Source organism: Mustela lutreola, chromosome 2, assembly GCF_030435805.1.
Source record: "Mustela lutreola isolate mMusLut2 chromosome 2, mMusLut2.pri, whole genome shotgun sequence".
Taxonomy (NCBI): Eukaryota; Metazoa; Chordata; class Mammalia; order Carnivora; family Mustelidae; genus Mustela; species Mustela lutreola.
In genome coordinates, this window is record NC_081291.1 from 179,151,520 (window position 1) to 179,174,718 (window position 23,199).

A 23,199-nucleotide genomic window follows, 5' to 3' on the forward strand; every position below is an offset into this window, starting at 1 on the left:
TGCTTATTGCCCTACTTTGTATGAACAACATGAGCAATTACAGTGAGAGGATACTGTGAGGCTGTCACTTAAATATTTTAAAATATTATGAAATATCTTACTGAGATACATAGGCTCAATGGTTCCAGTCGCAAATTCCCCATATATAGTGCCTTCAGAAATTCGAAATTTTGTCACTTAAATTAGCTTGAAAACTAAATATTAACAAAGAATTAGGAAATAAAATGCTTCACCCTATCCTCTTAAATTCTGACTAGACAAATTTGTTTTCTCAATTTAACAGTCCAGCTAAAATAAAGGAGTTATGACACACTTTGATTAAAGGATAAAGTAACCTCTGATATATTTTTAAAACAATCTTTACACAACCTCAAAACACTAATTTTCTTAATAAGCTTTCATATCATTTCATGACCGAAAGCACTACCTCACTAGGTAACTAGTTAACTACCTCACTAGTTAATAATCAAAATAACTTACCTCTGTGAACGGGCTTAATCTTCCTGAGATGTCCTGAGCTTGGAAATATTTTGACACTGGTTCCTGAAAAATCCCACCAAATCGGGCTCCTTTCTCTGCGGAATGGGTTTTAGAAGTCTGCAAATACTGATGATAAGCACTCTTTAAAGAAGAATGTAGTTTGGAAGTAAGGTCAGATTTTTGTAGAAATGAAGTCTTTTCTGGCCACAGACCAACTTGCAGGGTGGAGGTAGTAGGTTCATTTGACATTACATATGAATTCTTAGAAATTCCAGTCCTTTCCTGGCTATCATCTGGGTAAAATGCGATGGAAGGGTCTGGCAGTTTGAAGGTTTCCTTCCTCCTAGCTCTCAGGCTTCCTTTATGTAATGGCTCCTCCTCCTCCTCCTCTTCTTCCTCCTCCTCTTCCTCTACTCCCTGTCTGTCTTCATCAAAATTCATCTTTAAACGCTCTGATACTGACTGGAGAAGGGATAAAACAGAAGAGGGCTGGCTTGCACTCTCTCTTGATTTTGTGGAGCCATGGTGACCAGGAGAGACTTCGCTGGACAGAATGTCCTCCTGAGAACTGTCATCTTCATAAATGGGAGACAAAGCTAAGGGATAAATTTTGTACCTTTTGGCCTCCACTGATAAGAATGACTCTGAACTATCACTATCAGATGTCTCACCTAATTTAGTATCCTTTTCAAAATGATGGACGAGGTCAGTTCTGCTCTCAGACCTCTCACATGCAAAAACAGGCATGCCATCAGCGGATGTCTCAGGAAACAAGACAGAGTGTGTTCTTCTTACTTCTGCAGTAGCACACCTATCCTCATCTTGAAGGGGTTCTTCATATAGTATAGTAAAGGAAGAATTTTCTTGTTCATCCTGAGAAACAAAGGCTAATTTAGATTCTTCTTTTTCACCACTATAATTATCATCTCTTATTTGATTAGCTACTGCAGTAACAGATAATCTTCTGTCTAGCTTCCCTATGGTACTCTCAGGTTGAAAATCTGGCGTTGCTAAAGCTGGGTAGCCTTCATAATCCTTACTTAATGTCGGTGATTCATATCCCCTGAAATAGGAGGAGGCAAGTCTGTTGTCACACACTATCAAGCCTTCCTTTCTCTCAGGGGGATCTCTCTCCTTTTCCCCAACACTCTGTCCACCAGACTCTTGCGGGGTTTCTTCAGCTTCATATATGGGAGGCATGGCCTCTACTTGTGTAATAGGCAATTCCAGATCTGTTCCGTATGTTTTCTGAATGTTTATCATTGTGGATAACACTTTGTGTTTCCTGAGAGCCTCATCAGAATCTTGTGGAGATAGTCTTTCCATTTCTCTTGGAGAGGGCATGGACACCATCATGCCGAGAATCTCTTTAGCCTCTCTCTTACATGGTTTTTCCATTTCTAAGGAGGCAGGGGCTGCTGCCTTGTGTGCTTCTTCCACTTCTATCATTTCAGTTTTCCTAATACCCTCTCCAGCATCCTTCTGATAAGGTATTTCCAATACAGGTCTTACAGTCTTTCCAGTGATGCCTTCGACATCTTTTTCATAGATATTTACCACTTCTAACATAATGGGCATAACCTCAGCTTTGTCCATATCCACTTCAGCATCCCTTAGGTAAGTATCTTCCATTTCTAATCCAACAGGTATCACCTCAGTCTCAATATCCCCTTCAGCATCCTCTGGGTAAATATCCTCCATTTCTAATGTGGCAGGTATCAATTCAGTCTTTTCAGTAATCCCCTCAAAGTCTTTTTGGTAGATATCTTCCATTTCTGACATAACCGCTGTAATCCCAGTCTTGCCAACATCACCTTCAGCATGCTTTTGGTAAATATTTCCCATTTCTAATCCAACAGGTGTCACCTCAGTCTTTACAATATCCCCTTCAGCATCCTTTTGGTAAATATTTTCCATCTCTAATGTGGGAAGTATCATTTCAGTCTTTCCCGTAATTACCTCAGCATCTTTTCGGTAGAGATTTTTCACTTCTGAAATAACAGGCAGCATGTCAATTTTGCCAAGATCACCTTCAATATCTCTCTTTTTATAAGCTTTTTTCATTCCTAAAATGGCAGGTAATCCCTCAGTTTTTTCAATCCCTACTTGGTATCTCTCTCTCACTGTAAGAATGTCAGCTATTGGCTCAGTTTTTGTGATATGCAATTCAGCCTCCTTTTCATATGCTCTTCCCATCTCTGACACAGGAGGGATTGCCTCATATTTCATAATATTCAACTCAGCATCCTTTTTGTTTGTTTCTCCCAGTTCTAACATGGAAGGTCTAAGCTCCATTCTCCCCATATTTACTTCAATATCTTTCTTGTGTACTTTCCCTACTTCTGATGTAAGGAGTGTGCTTTTATTACTGTGTCCCAGTGAGCTTTTTTCAGATATACACACAAGACTATCAGACAAACTGCTTTTGGATGTCCCGGGTACATGAAGGTCATCATTTGCAAATGGAGGCCATTTGAAATTTAATACAAGAGTCCTTGTATTCTCTGTCCCAGTGTTGTGATTATCCACACACTCTATTTCCACTTTCTCTTTAGAGTCCTCTTTGAAAAATAAATGTGTTTTTACCTTATTATCTAACCCTGTATGGCATGTGTCTTCCACTAGCAAAACAGTATCTGCTTTCAGCAAATTTCTACTATCAGACTGTTCAGCTCCATTTCCAGAAAAAGGGGACTTTTGGTAGAGAACAATTTCTCTTCCTTTAGCTGACTCTGGGTCATTAACTAGGTCACTTACGGAGAAGAACCTACCTAATACTTTATTTTCACTAATTTCACATGTGCCTTGATTTACTGCCTGTTCGGACACCAAGAACTCCCTTAATGTATCGTGTGGCTTAACATTATCACTGTTCAGAATTTTTGAAGTATTATCCTGAAGTTCAGAATCCCAGGTATCCTTAGTATCTTCAAAAGGATCATTTGTCAAATTTTCTTGGGCTGAATAAATAATCTCATTGACTAATTCCCTAGCTTGATCTTCTAACAAACAAGATAAATTCATTCTATCAGAATCAAAAAGGAGACTCTTCTCACCAGCTGTAGGTGAAACACAGACTTTTTCTTCCCCTTGGACAGCTGACCTGCTTTCCATACCCTGCTCTTCCAAATGCTCTGTCAATTGGGTCCCTGTCAGTGTCCCTTCTGATGGGTTATTCTCAGGGAGGTCTTCTTTCAGAGTACCTGGATTCATTACGCCGTCTGTGGCTATATGCTCCTGGCAGGTAGCAACTATGTGTTTAGATTTTAATTCTTCCCTGACAGAGGTAAAAATTTCACTAATCAATGTATCAGCCTTTTTTAGTAAACCACTTTTGAGGTCCAAAAGTTGGTCATGTGCTCTCCTCCTTGCTTCTATGTGCTCAGTAGATGCTTCAGAACACTGCTGGCTTGAGCTGTTAACTGACGTTAAAGCCCCAGCAACTGCTCCACTCTCTGCTTCCGTGGGATTGTCAAATTGGGCAGCAGTTGGGAAATCAAGAGATCCCTTCCCAGTAGGATTCCCAAAATGTTTCTGAAATGGGGTCACTTCTGACCCTGTTGGGACAGGTGTTTCCAATTCCAAATAAGAGCTCTTAGGGTACAGCAGGTTAGTTAAAGAGGCACCTTCATGTGTGGCATCCATGGTAACTTTTATAGAACTGAAATTATTTGGGGGATTATGTGAACTTAAAACCACGCTTTCTTCAGAGGTACTGGAGGAAGACATGCTATCAATACTATCACTTAGGAAATGAGGATTCGCTTTCTTTCTATGAAATAAGGCTTTCTTTTCTGATTTCAACACAGGAGCATTATGAAAGTGTGAACCCTCAGATGCAAAGGCATTTTTTTCTGAACTTTTATCAGAATCCAGAAAAGGTGAATTTACTTTTGTGCTGTCAGTTTCTTCAAATTGTGGGGAAGCACTAGTTAGGCTGAGTTTTGCCATTTCTGAGAAACCAGACATCTTTCTAGTCCCACAAATATCTGAAGATTGATGAATTACACAAGCACTAGCTTCATAATTCTGTGCCATTTGCCTAGTGAATTTTTCATTAGGAACAAGAGGTAAAATCTCAAACGTATTACTTTTGGGAAAAGCAGGAAGATAAACTATGGCTTCTGCCTCTGTTTCCTGAATACCTTGGTATTTGGAGGCAGGAAGAGAAACTTCAGTTTGACAATTCTCTTCAGGGCCAGAAAATGAATACTTCTCTTTGCCCTCTTTATGGTCCATCAATTGAAAACTTTTGCTCTGTTCAACCTCTTGGGAACTTAATTTCAATAAAACAAGCTTTCCTGGAAGATCTGTAACTTCAAATGGAGAAGAAGTTTTATCCTGAGAAATGTCTCTGGGCTCTGTTTGGGAAACAGCTATCTTGGAGAGGGCTACAGTGTTCCCTCTTCCAGAATGCAGCTCAATAGGAACACTGTTTTGACCATCAACTTCCACTTTTGATAAAATGTTGGCAATGTTAGGTTTGGTTTCCAAGGAAAGAGAATGAGACTTCTCTATAGTGCTCTTACTTGGTCTTGTGTTGGAAAGCATCAATTCTGCTTTAGTAGGGTCTTGAAATGAAATGGAACTGTGGTCCTCAAAGAAGCTTTCAGACTCCAATCTCGAGTCTACTCTAGTTACATGAACATCTCTGGCTTTAAGATCTAGTAGAAACTGACCTTTTTCGCCTTCAGGAAGAACGTCCTTGGATTCTAGAGCTGCAGAGGCATGCTTAAGATGAAGGCAAGCAGGAAGACTCTTCCCATCTGCTGCCTCAGCATGATTTGCCACATAACACTGACACTGACCGGGCTGAATGGAAATACCAACAACGTTGACATCCCCTGTTTCAGGGAGCACAGAAGAACATTCGTCTTTTAAAACAGGAATATCTAATTTGCTTGGAACTCTGGAAACAAAGGTAGGAGATGAAATACCTAAATCTGATTTTTTACAATCAAGGGTAAGAGATGTTCTGACACCAGCAGATGCTTTGGCTTGTTGAAGACTCTCAGAATCAAGAAGAGATTCTGAAATGTGCTTTCGGGTAGGTTCAAGACCCAGTTCAGGTGCTATTTTACTTTCTAAGCATGCTACAATGGCTGATTCACTGATCTGTTTTACAGAAGCAGGGCTGTTTTGATTTAATCTAACCACGTGAGACATTTTGCCATGTGGCCAAAAATCAGGCTTTTTGGCTTCTGTTACAAATGACTGGTCAGTATCTTTGGGTAATGGCTCAATTCTATCTTTTAGAGCTTTTACGAGACTTGAAGCTGTGGGTTCACCAACCAAGGTGCTTTCTGTTTCTTGTTTGATTCTTCTAGCAACCAGTTTTTTCTGTGAGTCTTGGGCACACAATCTGTCTCCTTCATTTACAGGTTCTGTCACAGCACGTCTCTGAAGAGTGGGGATACTGGCGTGATTGGCAGCCTGCTCTGCTGAGTTGTCTGCGGTTTGCTTGTCAGAACACTTACTCTCTGGCAACTGTGGATCTTCAAGCCTAATTGATTTATTTGAATTTGGCAGATCTGTACTTCCCTGTTTGGTAGTGTTGCTCCCATCAGATTTCCTATAAGAGAAGTCAGAAACAGCAGGGCTCACAGGCTCAACATGTTCTCTTTGCACCAAGGTCCCATCACTCATCACCGAGCTGGCTTCCTTCACTGGAGTTTCTGTTACCCCCTGAAAATCTGAACTGGAAGGAATTTTACTACCGTTACTTCCTGTAAACAACACTGAACATAATACCAAATTTCTGTCAGTCTGAGAAACTGGTGCACCACTTAAATGGTGCTGTGAGTCAGATTCTGTAACAGGGGAGCTGGAGTTAGTCCCAGAAGAAGGGGATGACCTACTTCTCACAGGTCCCCCAGGATCATTTTTATTTAAAACATCCTTAGAAAAAGCAGTATTGGGCAATTCTGGGTTGTTTGTCAGATGGCTTTCCATGTTAAGATTTATTTCACTACAATCAGAGTCTTCTAAAAGGCCTTCGAACAAATGTCCTTTCACAGATACATCTGTGCTAGCTGATGACAATGACGATGTCATCCTTGCCTCTGTCTCGCTTCCAGGACCAATATGGATGCTTGTACTAGAGTCAGAACTTTCACTTTCTCTGTCCGAGGGAGTCACAGTTTCCAATGCAGTCTGGTGCTTCAAATATTTCCTGATTTGTCTGGGGCCTCGATATGTTGCATACGTTACTGAAGGCCTCTCTGGTTTGCCATCCAGTTGTCTGTAAAAAGCAACAGCACAATAGTATCAGGAAATATATTTAGTAACACTTAGTAGTAATCCTAGAAAGTGTGGGAAAGTCTATCTTTCCAATTACTCCAACTTTTAATATGTATTAATTGGAGGAGGAGATCCTAAAATGTTTTAGGTTAAACCTGTCTTTGTTAAAAATAATAATAATAATAAAGATTTGACAAGCAGCATGTGAATGTCAAGGCAGCATGCATGTCTGAGCTCCTTAGAACCTTTCCCCCTTACCTGATTGTACATCTCTCTCACTGTGGTTAATGGAGAGAATGTGGACTGACAAGTCCAAGGCTTGGGCTTTAGTTATAATCTCAAAGCAGTGCTTCACTGGAAGGAACCACACTGCCTGTATGTCTCATGCTGGCAAGTTCATGGATACAAATTTCTCCACCATATCAGAGGATCATAGTAAGCTTCTCTTCCTTTACTCTTAGATGTGAATTTAAACAGCAACTTTGAGCACACAGGGAGAGAACTTTTAAAGGAAAACAACTGGTGAGATGTGTAGCCCATGTCAAGCACTCAGTATACATTAATGATGGTTAACTCAATGAGAGAATTGCCTTAAAAATCCTCTCATGTTAAGGTCTTCAAATATTTGATCAGTGTAGTGAGTATTAAAAACTGCTTGGGTAAGTGCAGGGATTTCTGGAAAAAGTTCTGTACTTCTCCTCAGAGCCAACACAAAGTTCCTTGGCTCTCAGCATCCCACTTGCTTTGAAGAATCTGTCTCTGGAGTGTTCATGCTATCTGATGCTGCCTACTAACCCTTTATATATACCATTCTCTCCCCTTCAATTCCAGTCTGAGAGAGAAACTCTAGCATCTTCTACAAGTTCACAAGTTATCTCCAGAGCATACCTATCCCAGGGGCCCTTTCCTAACAGGGCAGTTAGCTTCTGATCTGTGGGTGCAAAGAACCCTGAGCACAGCATTTGCCATATTAAATTATAAAGATCTAGGCACTTATTAATTTTCCCCCTGCTCACCTGGTGGCTATTTGAAGGAAGGCACAGTGTCTTAATCATCTTTATATTTTTAAATGCCCCCTACAAAATCAGGGAAACATGGGTAATAACTTTCTGTGAATTAACGAATGACTAAATAAAGCAATGACAGTAAATAACAGTAAATTCTTAGTTTGCAATTCATTCCAGACTGTCTTAATTATAACAGAAGACATAAAAGTGTTTTAAATTCTGAACTCTAGTTTCATTTTAGTGTCTTGACTCTAACGATGAATGGCAGAAAAATTTGATGTTCTAATTTTTTCAGATTAAACATATAATTAACAAAACATGATAGAATCCATGTGAATAAGTAATCCACTTACCAGTATCCCAGTATCTAAAATAAAACATTTTCTCCCCAACTTTAAAGCAGCAATGTCAAGAACACTAGACTTGTCTACATGATAAAAGAGAAAGTAAACCTCCTTTGACACAATGTCAAATTTTCATCAACTGTGCCTCGTAAATATGTCTTGAATTTTAGCTGAAATAATGTATTTCAATCTATTTAATTGCTGGCCCCTCAAATACTGTGACACCATTGTAAAACTTTGTATGGTAATATGCACGTTTTTACTGTCCATCAGAAAGCATCTGAAGGAGAGGTACAGAGAAAGGCTTTGCCTTACAAAAGTGGTTTTAGCTTCAGCATGTGTTAAGGTAGATCAAAGACTGTTATAAAACAAACTCAAAAGTAAATAAGGTAACTGTCTATGGAAATACGTAAAAAGAGAAAAACCTATGTAGGTAAATTAATGTTACTGGTGAAATCTGGTATCAAACTGTACTAATTATTCAGAAAATACAAAAGCCTTCAGAACAACATATGAAGATCCAGAAGCCTGAATAAATTACAAGAAATTTTACTGTTTGGTGAGTTTTTCTCTCAAAGCTTTAATATTTTATACTTACAACCAACTTCCAACAGGCTGCAGTATTTTTTTCCTCAAAGGACTGATAAAATAAAAATGTCTACACAAAGAAATATATATTAATGTCCAAGGAAACAGGAAATGAGATAGGAATCAGAATTTTATTCTAGGAACCTTAGTTCTCTTACTATCAACTCCCTCCTGAAAACACCTCAACACATTTTATCCTGCACCAATCCAATAATGCACCTTTTCATCTAAAAGGCCTTCCAATAAAATAAACCAAACAGAAAAACCCATTAAATTTCAACTCCCTCTAATAATGCCTTTTGGTAGTTTTGGAGTCCTTTCAGGGGTGAGGGAAATCATTTTTCCATTTTTTAGGACTTGCTGGGTAGTTTCAACGGAAGTGATTGATTTATACAAACTAGTTTAAATATCTAACTAGATAATCTCCTGCAGTATCTGGGTGGAAATGTTATATGATTGTAACTATATTATGCTCTGTTTATACTCAACAACTATATTATCATGATTAAAGTACTGAGCATCAAAGTTTCAAGCTTAGCTTCATATACTATAATTAGTTCTCTCAGGTACTGATGACCTGTACTCCCTCTTTTTAAAAGGTTAGTCATGCCAATGTAGTCTATTTTCTACACCATTCTTTCCCAGGATGCAGTTGAGTCTCCATAATTGAGTAGTATTAAGAATATAAAACTGTTCTTTTATTGCCATTTTCTCTGGTAAATAAACTGGAAATGCCAAAAACATGCAACTTTAAAAATAGACTGAAGATGGAAAATTTAAAAAGATTTTCATAAGCTGAAAATAATATTTAGAGAATATAGAGAAAAGGGAGTATTAATTTCATGTATTATGTAAACTGTGTATGGGACCTACAGTTCATCCCATATAACCAAAGGTATGTGATCCTAACATAGTAAGAACAAAATAAAACAGGCTCTCTACTCCTCCCCCCTTGACAGAGAGTAATGTCTTCTTGTGCAATGCCAGCTGCATTCCCAAGACAGCAGGGTGAAGGTCAAGTCTCAGATGGACTGGAGTCTGATATCCAGGGCTGCTTTAACTCTGGCAAGGTGGATACCATTGCCACCAATGACTCTTTCATTGACCTCAACTCTATGATCTATATATTCTGGTATGATTCCACCCATGTCAAACTCAATGGCACACTTAAGGCTGAGAACAGGAAACTCGGCATCAATGGAAAGTCCATCGTCATCTCTCAGGAGAGAGATCCTCCCAACATCAAATGGAGTGATGCTTGTGCTGAGGTTGTTGTGGAGTCCACTGGTGCCTTCACCACCATGGAGAAGGCTGGAATTCTCTTGAAGGGTAGAGCCAAGAGGGTCATCATCTCTACCCCTTCTGCTCATGCCGCCATGTTTGTGATGAGTGAGAACCATGAAAAGTGTAACAACTCCCTCAAGATTGTCAGCGATGCCTCCTACACCACCAGCTGCTTGGCCTCTGTGGCCACAGTCATCCATGACAACTTTGGCATTGTGGAGGGACTCATGACCACAGTCCATTCCATCAGTGCCACCCAGAAGACTGTGATGGTTCTTCTGTGAAGCTGTAGTGTTATAGCTAATGGGCTGCCCAGATCATCATCCCTGTTTCTACTGGCATCACCAAAGTTGTAGGCAAGGTCATCCCTGAGCTGAATGGGAAGCACCCTGGCATGCTGTTCCATGTCCTCACTCTCAACATGTCAGTTGTAGATCTGACCTAACACCTGGAGAAAACCTCCAGAAATGAGGACATCAAGAAGGTAGTGAAACAAGCATCAGAGGGCTATCTCCTGAAACTTTAATAGTAACCCCCACTCTTTCATCTTTGATGCTGGGACTGGCATTGACCGCAAATACCATTTTGTCTAGCTCATTTCCTGGTGTAACAATGAAGTTAGCTAGAGAAACCAAGTGGAGGACCTTAAGGTCCACATGGCCTCTTAAAGAGACCCCTGGACCACCAACTCTAGTAAGAGCACAAGAGGAAGAGAGTAGTTGTTAACTGCTGGGGAGTCATTGCCTCTAACTCATCCCCAACACACAGAGACTATCCCAACCTTGACATTTGTATTTCCATCCCAGGCCCCCTAAAGAACAGGAGGGGCTTAGAAAGCCCTACCTTTTCATAGAACAGATAAAAACACTGTATCCAGACAAAAGAAAGGGGGGCGGAGAACAAATAACATACCTATACATTTCAAGTACTTATGTAAACATATGTACATACTGGAAGTCTGAAAAGGTTTTATACATTTTAGCCCAAGACATCCTAACATGTAAAGATTTATTAAACCTCTAAATACCACACAGGGCTGTCTCTTTTTTGTATATATTTGATATACCAAATATTTCAAAGGTCAACCAAAGACATGTGTCATTCTTCAAAGAAAATTCTAAGTAACAGCCTAAAAATATTGCCTTAGAGCAAAGTATCTAACTTATTTTTAGGAAAGTATGATTAAGCTACCTTTTCAGCATTAAGACAGATTTCATTTCAAATACATAGTTAACAATAAAAAAAAAAAGCTTGTAACTTTTCCCTGTAAAGAAAAGTTGAAAATCCAGCAATTTTTAAATTTTATTTATTTGGGAGATAGGGGCAGGGGGAGAGCAAGAGACTCTTAGGCAGGCTCTAATGCCTAACACAAAGTGGGTGATGCAGGGCTCGATCTCACAGCCCTAAGATCATGACCTGAGCCAAAATCAAGAACTGGATGCTTAACCGACTGAGCCACCCATGTGCCCACAGCAATATTTTTTAAATTGAAATAAAGCTTTGACAGAAAAAAAGTTCATTGTGGAAATGAATCTGTTGAAAACAAAAAAACCATATAACTTTTTAAAATTTCAACCCAACAATGAAGTAGCTTCTAAATTATTCTGGAAGCATAAGTTAATGTATGGAAGACACTCTAAAAGTTGTTACCAAACAGGTTTAATGAAAGGCTTTATGGATATTAAAAATGAATTCTGCATAGGGAACTATACATAAAAACAATTAAAAATCTGTTTATTATTTTTAAGTAAGTGAAGATGAAATCATTTACAATGACTATTGAGTAGGATTTTTTTAAAAACACTCTTCAAATTATAGGTCATAACTTGTCAAAATTTTGAAAACTGTAATAGTGATTTCAAATGTATGGTTTTTTTGTTTTGTTTTGTTTTGTTTTTTTAAAGATTTTATTTATTTATTTGACAGAGAGAAACCACAAGTAGATGGAGAGGCAGGCAGAGAGAGAGAGAGGGAAGCAGGCTCCCTGCCCAGCAGAGAGCCCGATGCGGGACTCGATCCCAGGACCCTGAGATCATGACCTGAGCCGAAGGCAGCGGCTTAACCCACTGAGCCACCCAGGCGCCCCTCAAATGTATGTTTGATATTTTAGTAATAGACAACATTATACAGCACAGAATATAAACCTGTCTAAATTAAGCTAATTATTAACCATTTTTAGTACATTCTAACTATAAAAGATCTATAGAGGAATAATATTAGGGGCATTTTTATGTGATAAAGATGATGCAAAAACCTTAGTTAATTCACTCCTCCTTATATTAAAAAACTGAATTTTTTTGTGATGCAGAACTCTCCTACTAATTTCAGAAATATAGACTTTGAGAGAAAACACTCTCTAAAGGCCTGAGATACAAGAGAAGGCCATTTCAGATTTCTTTCGGAGTCAGCATGACTGTATGTTAACTTTGTTTAATCCAGAAGCCTGATTTAAGGCTCACCAAGCATACACTGTACACCTACTTTATAAATGAGTGGCTAACAGAAAACCATTTTGTCCTTAAGATATTGATCAATGCTTCTACTCCATATATTCCTTGACGTTAAAAACCTGTGATTCCTCCCTATATCCTAATCTATAATCTTTTGATGTCAAAAAGTATATAACCCTGTAAAAACTGTTCATTCCCCAGAGCATTTTCTTCCCTATGAAGTATGTGTTTTACAGCCAGCTGTTCTAACTTGGGCTTGAATAAAACTCTTATTTTCAGAGATTCTACAGATTTTTTAATTTAACATCAACAAATCTTAATTTTAAATAACATTTTATATTTGGAATATTCCCCTGATTCTGATTAAAAAATTAAATACATCCTTGCTTTTAGTAAATTTGTATCACAGAACTAAAAGAACTTTAATACTTCTAGTACAGTCTTAAAATTATTAGTAAATATTTTCCCCAGATACAAATTTCTAAAACTGGTTATAAGTAGTTCTTAATCATATTGTCAAGATAAACTATTAAACAAAATGGTATTTAACTTTTATATAATTCCTAAACAAATTGACATTTGTCCATAGGAAGTTACTAACTGCTATTCTACAACCTGGTAATTTGTAGGACTTCTGAAGCTGGGCCAGAGGAAGCTTGTATCTTAGTCAAGACAAAAGCTTTGTGGAGCTGGTTCTGGTAATTGCCTTAAACAATTGTTCCATTAATAAGGAACGCTTTACCAACAAGAAATAAGAGGCACAGTATCATCTTCCATTTTCTTCTGTCTAGTACCAAAGAAATAAACCTGACCTACTAATTAAAACCAAAGGGGGATTTAAAAAAAAAAAAAAGAGAGGAAAAAACCACAAACTTTCCAAACCACCTAATTCCCATACAACAACCTCAAAATCCCTACCACTTTAAGTTCTCTGGTACAAAAAGCTCTCTGGAGAGTTTGTTAGAAGACTGCTGGGCCCTACTGCCAAGGTAATTTGTATTTCTGACGATTCCCAGGTGATGCTGATGCTACTAATCCAAATCCCACATTTTAAATAGCACTACTTTAGACAATCCCTTATTACAGAGGTACCTCAATTTAACCATTTCTGCTGTTGGACATTTGTTTCAAACGGTATGTTCCCGTAAATAATGTTTCAGCAACAGTCATGTATATCATTAGAAATAACCTACACACTTTTTGAGGTTCTTGACACACACTGCTCTGAACTGTGGCCTCTCCTCTGAGCACTTTATATGGAGCATCAGCTGCATCAACTCTGAGTAACACTGAAAATCATCATTTAGTATTACTGTTATTGATTCAATAGGAGAAAGGTTACTCCATTGTAGTTTGCATTTCCTTGACTGCTGGTGAGAATAAGCCTTTCTTCCACTTATGTATTAGCTCTTTATATTTGTTTTATTTGTTTATATCGGTTGCTGTTTTCTTCTATCATTGAGCTCGTGTCTAAAATGCTTATCAGTTAAAGCATTCTGACATTTTTTTGTGCCTAATTTTTTCACTTGCCCATATAATGTATTATTATTTTGTTTGACATGGGAGTTTGAAAATTAGAAGTGATCCAATCTACTAATCTCCTTCCTGACACTTTCCATTGCTAACATGCATAGAAAGCTGTTTCTCACCAACACAGAATTCTCATTTAGCTACTCTCAGTTGTGTATTTTTAAAAAAACCATTTGTTCCTCCATTTTGTTTTAATATACCAATGAGTTAAGTATCTAGCTTTTATGTTTTTCTCCAAACTGTTAACCAATTTCACAAAGTCCGGTTTTAATTAGCAATAATCGCACCTCGGATAAACCTCAGTGGCTACAATACTGTCACTGCACAAAGCTCAAAGTCCTATTTTATATAAACAGGAAAAAAAATTTAAAAACTTAAAAACATTTTTCTCCAAACTGTTAACCAACTTCACAAAGTCTTCTTTTATATAAACAGGAAACAAAATTAAAAATTTTAAAAAGAACATAAAAATGCCACCACATCCTTCACATATATACAAGGGTCTACTTCTAGACAATCTATTCTGTTCCATTTAAATGTTTAGTAAATATTACATTAGTATGACACTGTTTCAAATTCAGCACACCTATGTCTCTTAAGGCAAGCCCTACCCCCATCAATCTTCATGGGCAAACTGAAATCTATCTGCATTTCAGTTTCTCGCAAGTATAAGTTGGATCTGCGTCTACTTCTGGAGCTTGCTATAAGGAATTACCTCAAGATATATACATGAAGACGCTCTGAAACTATAAAGAACTACACAGATATATTTACTGATGGCCTCTTCAAATACAATTCACAGCTAGAACTTAAAAATAAAATATTAGCTAAGAATGAATACTTCTGTGTTACATAAAATGGTTAATGGACTAAACATTGTTATACATATTTCCTGTGTAGAAAATAATCCTTAAAGCTCATTTGAGTAAAAGAAAAACAAGTTGGTGCCTGTTTGTTAGTCAAAGAAAGAAAAAAGGGATGGTAAAATAATCTTTATATGTTTGTAAGATTTCAGTTTCTCAGCTGTGGAAATGAATCACAAGGCCAATTTTACAAGTAGAGTCAATTTAACATTTCTAACCCCTCTAATTTCATTCCACAAAGATATTAACAGAATGTGAATACAAACCTTAGAATCATTTTTGTTCCCGAAATGCAGATCCTGAACTCACTGCCTGTCCTAATACAGGAAGAATTCAGACAACAGAAAATACTCTCATTCAAGGAAGTCTTAAATTAGAAATAAAATTTGCACTATAACAAAGTTAGCACCTAAAAGGTATCAGTACTGCCCCTTAAAATAGGTCCTAAGGCCCTAGATGATATCTACAATACACAGAATCATTAATTTTTTTTTCTACCTAGTAGCAGGGACATTACAGAATACTTTTTCCATTCCCCTTAATTAATAAGAGTAGAACTGAGGCTTAAAAGTTAGGTCCAAAAGCTCACTTTTTTGGCTAATTGTAAACTTACTTTAGTAAATCACTGGCTTCCTGTTCACTGTCATGTGTTGTATCCGAAGAAAAGGCATCTGAGGTTTCATCTGAGTTCTCTGCTTCTTCTGCTGGAAGCGCCTTTGTTCCCAGGGAGCCACTGAAAATCTCCCTCTCCCTTTTGACCTCTTCCTCAGGATGGTCACTGGGATTTTGTAGATCTTTTTCAGTTCTGTCATGGTCACCTTTGAAAGAAGACTGCTTGGCATCACTAAGAGATGCTTTTCCTGAGATATTGAATAAGTTACCAAGAAACTGAAAAAAGCTTTCTTTTGGCTGTCTATCGTTTTCTCCTATTTTGGTATCTGAGGTGGAACGGGAAAGGTCATTTGGCTTTTTGGAATCTTCCTGCCTTGGAAGAGTGATTAACTTCTCAGCATGGTTCCTTTTGTCCTCACTTTGGGGAATCTTTGAAAACAAAACAGAGAAAAATAAACATCATCATTTTAAAAAATCACACAGATCTACTAATAAAGTATCATATGACACACTTTGTGCCAGATGCCAGGGATACATCTGTGAGTAAGACTGGTGGCTTCTGATTCGTCAAGCTGTTTACAGTCTAGGGAAGGGCACGGTCAGCACAACTTAAACAAGGCTATATAGTAAATGTCATGAGGGGAGAAATACACTCCATGTGGGAAGCCAGAACAGGAGTAACTGGTCCAGGTTTGGTGTCAGTGACAGCAGAGGACGTAACACAGAGGAGTATTCCTAGGAGTGCCCTCAGAAGGACACCTACTACTGACTATGTGATGCTTGTTCATCCCCTTCCTTCCCTAGCTCTCTTCTTCCCTCCGCCCCGACTCTATTTAGTCATGTGACAGCTTCTAAGAAGTTAAAGATGAATGGAGGTTAGGGTACAAAATGAGAAGAGTGAGAGATGTGTAGGGAGAGATAAATAAAGGGACAGATCATGGCAAATATTAGGTATATTTAAATTTAGCCTTCATTACTCAGAACTAATGGACAGTACTTTCAAGTACTCTGTAGAATAGGTAAACCTAAATAGACCTCATTTCAGCACTGTCCTAACCCACAAAGAACTGCTGCATTGTGTAAAACTGTTTCTCAGAAAGATGAGAAAAGACAGCAACATGGTGTATCAATTCAGAGGAAAAGCCCATTATCCTTAATAGTAAACTACCAAATCCTCAGATGTGCATTAACACAAACCTGCACAGTACTGGGAATTCCTGCAGATGTTCAACACCTCCCGGGTGTGTTCTACTGCTCATAATGAAATTACTAGCAAAACAGACTCACACTCATGCATACTCTCTGTGAAGCAAGACGGAGCTGCTCTTATCAAGGAGCTTGCTGGCATTCCTTGTCACACTCTTCCCTGAAGCTTCATTAACCTTAGGCCCATGTACCAACTCAGCCTGCCTTCCAAATATGCCTGCTCACCTACTTGTAGAAGGAATGCCTGCCTGACAGTATCTGTCAGATGTCATGCTCACTAGTGCTTATGAAAGAAAAGCTCCAGTGTGAGTCAGAAAAAAGATCAGTACAGCAAGGTAAAGTCACCTTAGGCCACTGTGAGTTCACATGACAGTTTTATAAGAGGCTGATCTTCAAGCAGGCAAGAGCATCATGATCTCAATATTATTTGTTTACCTCTTTCCATATTTTAATTCAAATTCAAAATAGTTTTAATTCAGTGTTCCATTAACCACTAACAAAACTTAGCATATGAAAGCTTGAGAAAAGGTTTATAACCTATTACCCCAGGAAATTAATTTCAAGCACTATTATTTTTTTTAAGATTTTATTTATTTATTTGACAGACAGAGATCACAAGTCAGCAGAGAGGCAGGCAGGGAGAGAGGAGGAGGCAGGCAGGGAGAGAGGAGGAAGCAGGCTCCCCGCTGAGCAGAGAGCCCAATGCGGGGCTCCATCCCAGGACTTTGGGATCACGACCTGAGTTTAAGGCAGAGGCTTTAACCCACTGAACCACCCAGGTGCCCCACAAGCAGTATTATAAGTCTGTTCCCCACCTTCAGAGTCAGAGCGTATATTTGAGGAAACACACAGCATTTTTCTATGTGTTAGGAACTTAATAAAACTTGTGAGTCTCTACATTTAGAATATGACCAACCTTCTAGAGTCATTCTAAGTCTCACCTTTTATTGGTTTCAACTGCAACTCACTCCCACTTGTCTCCATCTCATCCCTCCAACCTTGTGCTCATTATTGGAGAATGTGCTATAAATTAGCTGTGTCCTCTCCTGACATAATGGCCCTCTCAGTTTAGCAAAAGAAATGTTAGTTGACATTCCTGAAAATATCTTGATACACATAAATATTTTTTGTCCTTTAACTATGCCATTTAATTTGTTGTAATTAGCAGCCACAACATTTCTTCCTGAGTAAAAATGAATTAAGACTGTAACATGAACAGAACAATGATTTTTTTTTCTATAGCTAGTATGAACAACTGCTCTTCCTGAGTAGCTTTCTGAAGGAAGTAAACTATAGGCTATTTGTTAGAATATCATAAATATTCTTAAAATTTTTCAGAAATTCATAAGAGTCAAAAATTGGGGCAGAGGTTTACAAGAGGGGGAACATTAAAAGAACATGGAAATTACATTTTTAAAAAGATTTTATTTATTATTTGACAGAGAGAGACACAGTGAGAGAAGGAACACAAGCAGGGAGAGTGGGAGAGGGAGCAGCAGTGAGCAGAGCAGTGAGCCCTGGTGCAGTGAGCTGAGCAGTGAGCCCTATGCAGGGCTCAATCCCAGGACCCTGGGATCATGACTTGAGCCAAAAGCAGACACTTAATGACTGAGTCACCCAGGTGCCCCAGGAAATTACATTTTTTGACATCAATAAAATCTCAAGATGATTTATCAAAATATTATTTCACTGCCTCAACTATTTTTTATAATTCCTTTCAAAACACAATAAACTGCTTTCTCAACAAAAGAGATACATTTTGCTAAACAATTAAAAACCTTTACATTTAACATTTTTATTTCTTATAAGATTTTATTTATGTATGTATGTATTTGAGAGAGACAGAGTGAACAGGAGAGAAACAGAGGGAGATGGACAAACAGACTCCACTGAGCACATGGAGCATGGGGCTTGATCTCATGACCCTAAGGATCATGACCTGAGCTGAAATCAAGAGTCAGAGGCTTAACTGACTGAGGCACCCAGGTGCCCCCAGATTTAACTTTTATATATATAATTTGGGGCGCCTGGGTGCCTCAGTTGGTTAAGCAACTGCCTTCGGCTCAGGTCATGATCCTGGAGTTCCAGAATCAGGATCCCAGCATGGAGTCCTGCATCTGGCTCCCTGCTCAGCAGGGATTCTGCTTCTCTCTCTGACCCTCCACAGTTCATGCTCTTTCATTCTCTCTCTCAAATAAATAAAATCTTAAAAAAAAAAAAGAATTATACATATAATCTTTTTAAAAATCACTTTTTCCTCCTTCCCTTTATTTTCAGCTTCTTTGCTATTCCAGAATCTTTGTATCATCAGTTTACTGAAGAGCATTTTTTGTCCTTGGAGGTCTTCATTTCTTAACTTTTCCCTAATACTCTTCTGAGAAACTTCTATCAGTGAAATACTCCCAACAAGAAAAAGGTATCTAAAATAGGGACAAAAACTAGCAGAAAAGAGCACTGCTATTTGAAGTAAACACAATAAATTTTTAATTTATAGAATTAAAATTTTAAGTCTGATCTAAAACAGCTGCTCTTTCCCCTCAGCCTAAACAACAATAAAATTCAGCCTGCCACGAGCGAGGGCCAATGCTGCCTGCCAACAAGACTGCCTGCCAATGTTCCAACAAAGAGAATGAAAGCAGTCAGGATTCAAGCAAACAAAACATCAATTCCAGTTGCTCTCAAAGATGTTGGTATTCCACATGTAACAACAAAGGCTACTGAGAAGGCATATGTAAACTGGGAGATTTGAAATTTTTTCCCTTCACCCTCAATATGCTATAATGCAACTCCACCCTTCACCCTCAATATGCTATAATGTCACTCCAACTTCATCCAACTATCTCCTCTATTTGCTATGTGCCTAATACACATTGGGAAGCATCAGAGACACTGATTAGGAAGACGCAGTTTCAGCTTCAAGGAGCTTACAGTCTAGCAAGAAGCTCATTGCTATATCACTGTGTGGGGCTTAGAAGAGAATCCACAGCATAGAAGACATAACATTTGAGCTTGCTCCTGAAGGATGAGAAGAGCATCCTAAACACTCAGTATAACATATCCAAAGATACAGAACTGTGAACTGTGTTTATCACAGTTCTGTGATCAAGGCAAGGGTGTGGTTGAAGATGAATGGGGTACAGGGAATAGAGAATGAGGTAGAGAAGATGACTAACAGAAGCAGACGCTGAGGGATAAAGTCCTAGATAACTAAGTTTTCTGAACTGGATAACAATTTGAGTAAAGTAAAAAATAGACATGGGAAACAGGAGAGGTAAGATCAGGGCCTTTGTGGGGATGGGAGGAGGTAAGGCAACAAATTACTTAGATGTCACTGAATGTTTGGTTCCCTGCTGTTGTACGACAGGAGAGGTCTGGAAAGCAGTCAGAAGCACAGTTTAAGAATGCAATTTGGCCATACACAGTGTACGCAGGATAAAAAGGGGACCAACAAAAAAGCTCTAGGGAAAAAAAAGAGAGAGAGAGATTAAAAGGAGGTGCAAATTAGAGAAGGAATCAGAGAGAGATGGAGAAGGCAAAAACCAGACGAGGTCATATCTCCAGAATACTGGTCTCCAAAGGCAAAGGACAAAGAATATTTCCAAAAGCAAATGGGGAGCAAATGCCAAATGCCATTGTGAGGTCTAGAAAGATGACTATCCTATCCCACTGTTCTTCAAAAACATCAGGCACACTCATGCCTCGAGAATTGTACATTCACTCTTCTCTGCTTAGAATTTTCTTCCCCCATGTGGCAATATGACTCCCTCCCCCTCACCTCCCTCAGATCTTTATTTACAAGTCATCTCTTCACTGAAAGCTTCCCCAGTCACTCCAAAATTGCCAATTCCTCCACTCTGAAAGTGCCAATATCTTCTTTTTCTCCTTTGTACTTGCTAGTGTCAAATACACACACACATAACACACATTTTTTAAAATCTGTTTCTTCCCCTAGAAAGTAAAAGCCACAAGTGCAGGGATTTTTGTCTATTTTATTCAGTGCAGTATCTCTAGCACCTCGAAATGTGTCTGACAATAAGAGGTGCTCCAACAGTTGGTAGATTAGTAAATAAGAAATAAGGACTACACAGAAGCACTAGGAATGCAGGAGAAATAATCTTAACAGCTCAGGAATTTGTGAGTACAGCCCTAAACTCAAAGTGTTAAACTGTGAGTAGGTAGGTGAGGGGATAGGAATAGTCAGTCAATAGACAAAAGGCAAAACTTAGAGAAATTAGGAAAAAAAAAAGAATATGACAGTTTAAGGTCTAAGACAGAATGGCTTTTTGTTCTTGTTTGGCAGATCAGCTCTACACCTATTAGAGAATAACTGTTGTACAAGAGAGAATGAAAAGCATAAATTGAGATAAAGAGGCCAGTAAAGCCTCTAATACTTTTTCTAATAAGAAAGGGAGGGGCGCCTGGGTGGCTCAGTGGGTTAAAGCCTCTGCCTTCAGCTCAGGTCGTGGTCTCGGGGTCCTGGGATCGAGCTTCGCGTCAAGCTCTCTGCTCAGCGGGGAGCCTGCTTCCTCCTCTCTCTTTCTGTCTGCCTGTCTGCCTACTTGTGATCTCTATTGGGTAAATAAGTAAAATCTTTTTTAAAAAAAGAAAGGGAAAATATTAGCCTTGAAGAGAAGTATGGACACATCCTCTTCCAGGTAAAGAGGTAAGGAAGAGACAGGCCTAAGCAATTCTGTAAAAGAAGAAGACGAAAAAGAAGACGACGAAGAACAAGGTCCAACAAGTGGCTCTGACCTCAGTAAGTGAGAGGAGAATGGCAAGCCAAAGGAGGGACAGGCGAGTGGAACTGGGAAACAGAGAAGACTTGGACTAATGTCTCTGGGGAATGCAGTAATAGGCTGAAATGGGTATAGCAAGTAGTAGGTAGGGTCCATGCAAGCTTGAAAGCATTCACTCATTCATTCAGTAAATAACATACAGCACCATATCATTCCAGGTGTTTAGATGCAACAGTAAAAACAAACAAACAAACAAAAACCCACAACACCAATAGCCCAGCTTTCATGGAGCCCGCATTCTAGTGATGTAAGAATTTATTTGCAAGTCCAGCTGGTATTAGTTTGTCACCTCCTCAAATAGCCTAGAGCAGGTGGCAGGTGCTGTGCCAACATGGTAAGTGGCACAGGGAATAAGATCAAAAAGGTCACAGGATGGTCACCAAAGATCCTGTTGAATGGAAAATAATGAAGAGCCAGGTGACTCTTCTTTTACTGTGTCAAGCACTGGGCCTGTCATCCTTTCTACCTCAGACTCTGCCTTTATTGGGCGTAGCAAGGATAATCCTTAAGAATACCCTGACTTCTAGTTCCTTAACATCCTCTGGTAACTTCTACTTCCACTCTTCTTGCCTCTTTCATAAACTCTGACCCTAGTTAGTCCCCCATAAGTGCATCCCCTCGCAAACTCAATCTCAGGCATTCCCTGTGTGCACACCCTCTCCCCGTTTCAGCTGTTTTACCCCGCTGTCCCAGGTAAACCCACCATACCACTCCTCCTGCCCCAATACAGATTCTGCCTTCCCTTACACTGTCCCTTTCAGTTCCCACAAAGTTTCCTAGCTTCTCTATCCAGCCATCAAATATAACCAGTAACCTCAAAGTGTCAGTTGTACTGCTTGATCATCCCCACTCAGAAAAATTCCAATTTTATCTTTTTCTAACTAAGTGAGTGAGTCTTGCTTTAAAAAACCACAAGGATATGCATACTATGCAGATCTGGGCTACGAACCGTTCACAATTTACAGCCCTAGCTGGAAATCTCTCTGTAACGTTTCCTCATTTTCTACAGCAGCTCTTTCACCTCCACACCCCCCATTCCACTATCCCACCACCTTGCTCAGCAGAGGTCCCTACTCTCCCTTTCATGCAGACAATCCCTCATAGCCCTGACTCCCAACAGCATCGGCATGCCTCCTTCACTTAATGCCATTCTTCACCAGGAAGGATGGACTCCTCCCAAGGTGAATTTCCCCACCAGGACACCAGTGCACAATCCTTGAGGTCTCCTTGAGAACCACAGTTCCTCATCTGTCCCTTCCAGAAGCCCATCATTCAAAAGCAAATGCACAAGGATAGCCCTCTCCTCTACCAACCTCCTCAAAAAAGGGTTCCTAATCTTCACCACTTTTGTTCCCTTTCCTCCCAATCACTCTCTAATCACTTACAATCTGGCTTCCTCCCTAGTTGTGCTGATCACTGTCTCTAAGAAACACTGTCCCACTTGCTAATTCAATACACTTCTTACACGGTGCATCTGCAGAATGTGAGACTGAATCTCATTCTGATAACCAGTCTTCTATTCACTACCATGACATTACTATGAGATTTTCCTCCTTCTCTCAAACACTTTCTCCATCTCCTTCAACTTCACATCATTCTAGCCATTCCTTACCAAACACATTTCTTCAATTTCTAGCCTGGGCCTGCTTTAGCTTCATGACCTTCTTACAAGGTTTTATTTCCCACAGATTAATCAGATGATTCCCAGGTTTTTATCTGCAGCTCAGACAGGAGGTTCAACTATCAATCAGGCATCCATAGCCACTTGGATACTTCACTGGAATCCCAAGCTCAGTACA

At 39.1% G+C, this 23,199-nt stretch overlaps 1 protein-coding gene and 2 pseudogenes across 3 annotated transcripts in view; 1 reads left to right on the forward strand and 2 right to left on the reverse strand.

Moving 5' to 3' along the window:
• Positions 1-23,199, reverse strand: part of CRYBG3 (crystallin beta-gamma domain containing 3) — a 117,063-nt gene that overhangs the window by 68,500 nt on the left and 25,364 nt on the right. For 2 of the 3 annotated variants that reach the window (XM_059164391.1, XM_059164394.1), the window contains exons 3-4: positions 15,400-15,827; positions 481-6,721 (exon numbers count right to left, since the gene is read on the reverse strand). In XM_059164391.1, the coding sequence (XP_059020374.1) occupies positions 481-6,721; positions 15,400-15,827 (6,669 nt within the window). Of the gene's footprint in view, positions 1-480; positions 6,722-15,052; positions 15,098-15,399; positions 15,828-23,199 lie in introns of those variants that run through there. The other variant, XM_059164392.1, reaches the window with a different exon arrangement.
• Positions 9,610-10,782, forward strand: LOC131825221 (glyceraldehyde-3-phosphate dehydrogenase-like; annotated as a pseudogene).
• LOC131826112 (U4 spliceosomal RNA) lies at positions 14,187-14,255 on the reverse strand (annotated as a pseudogene).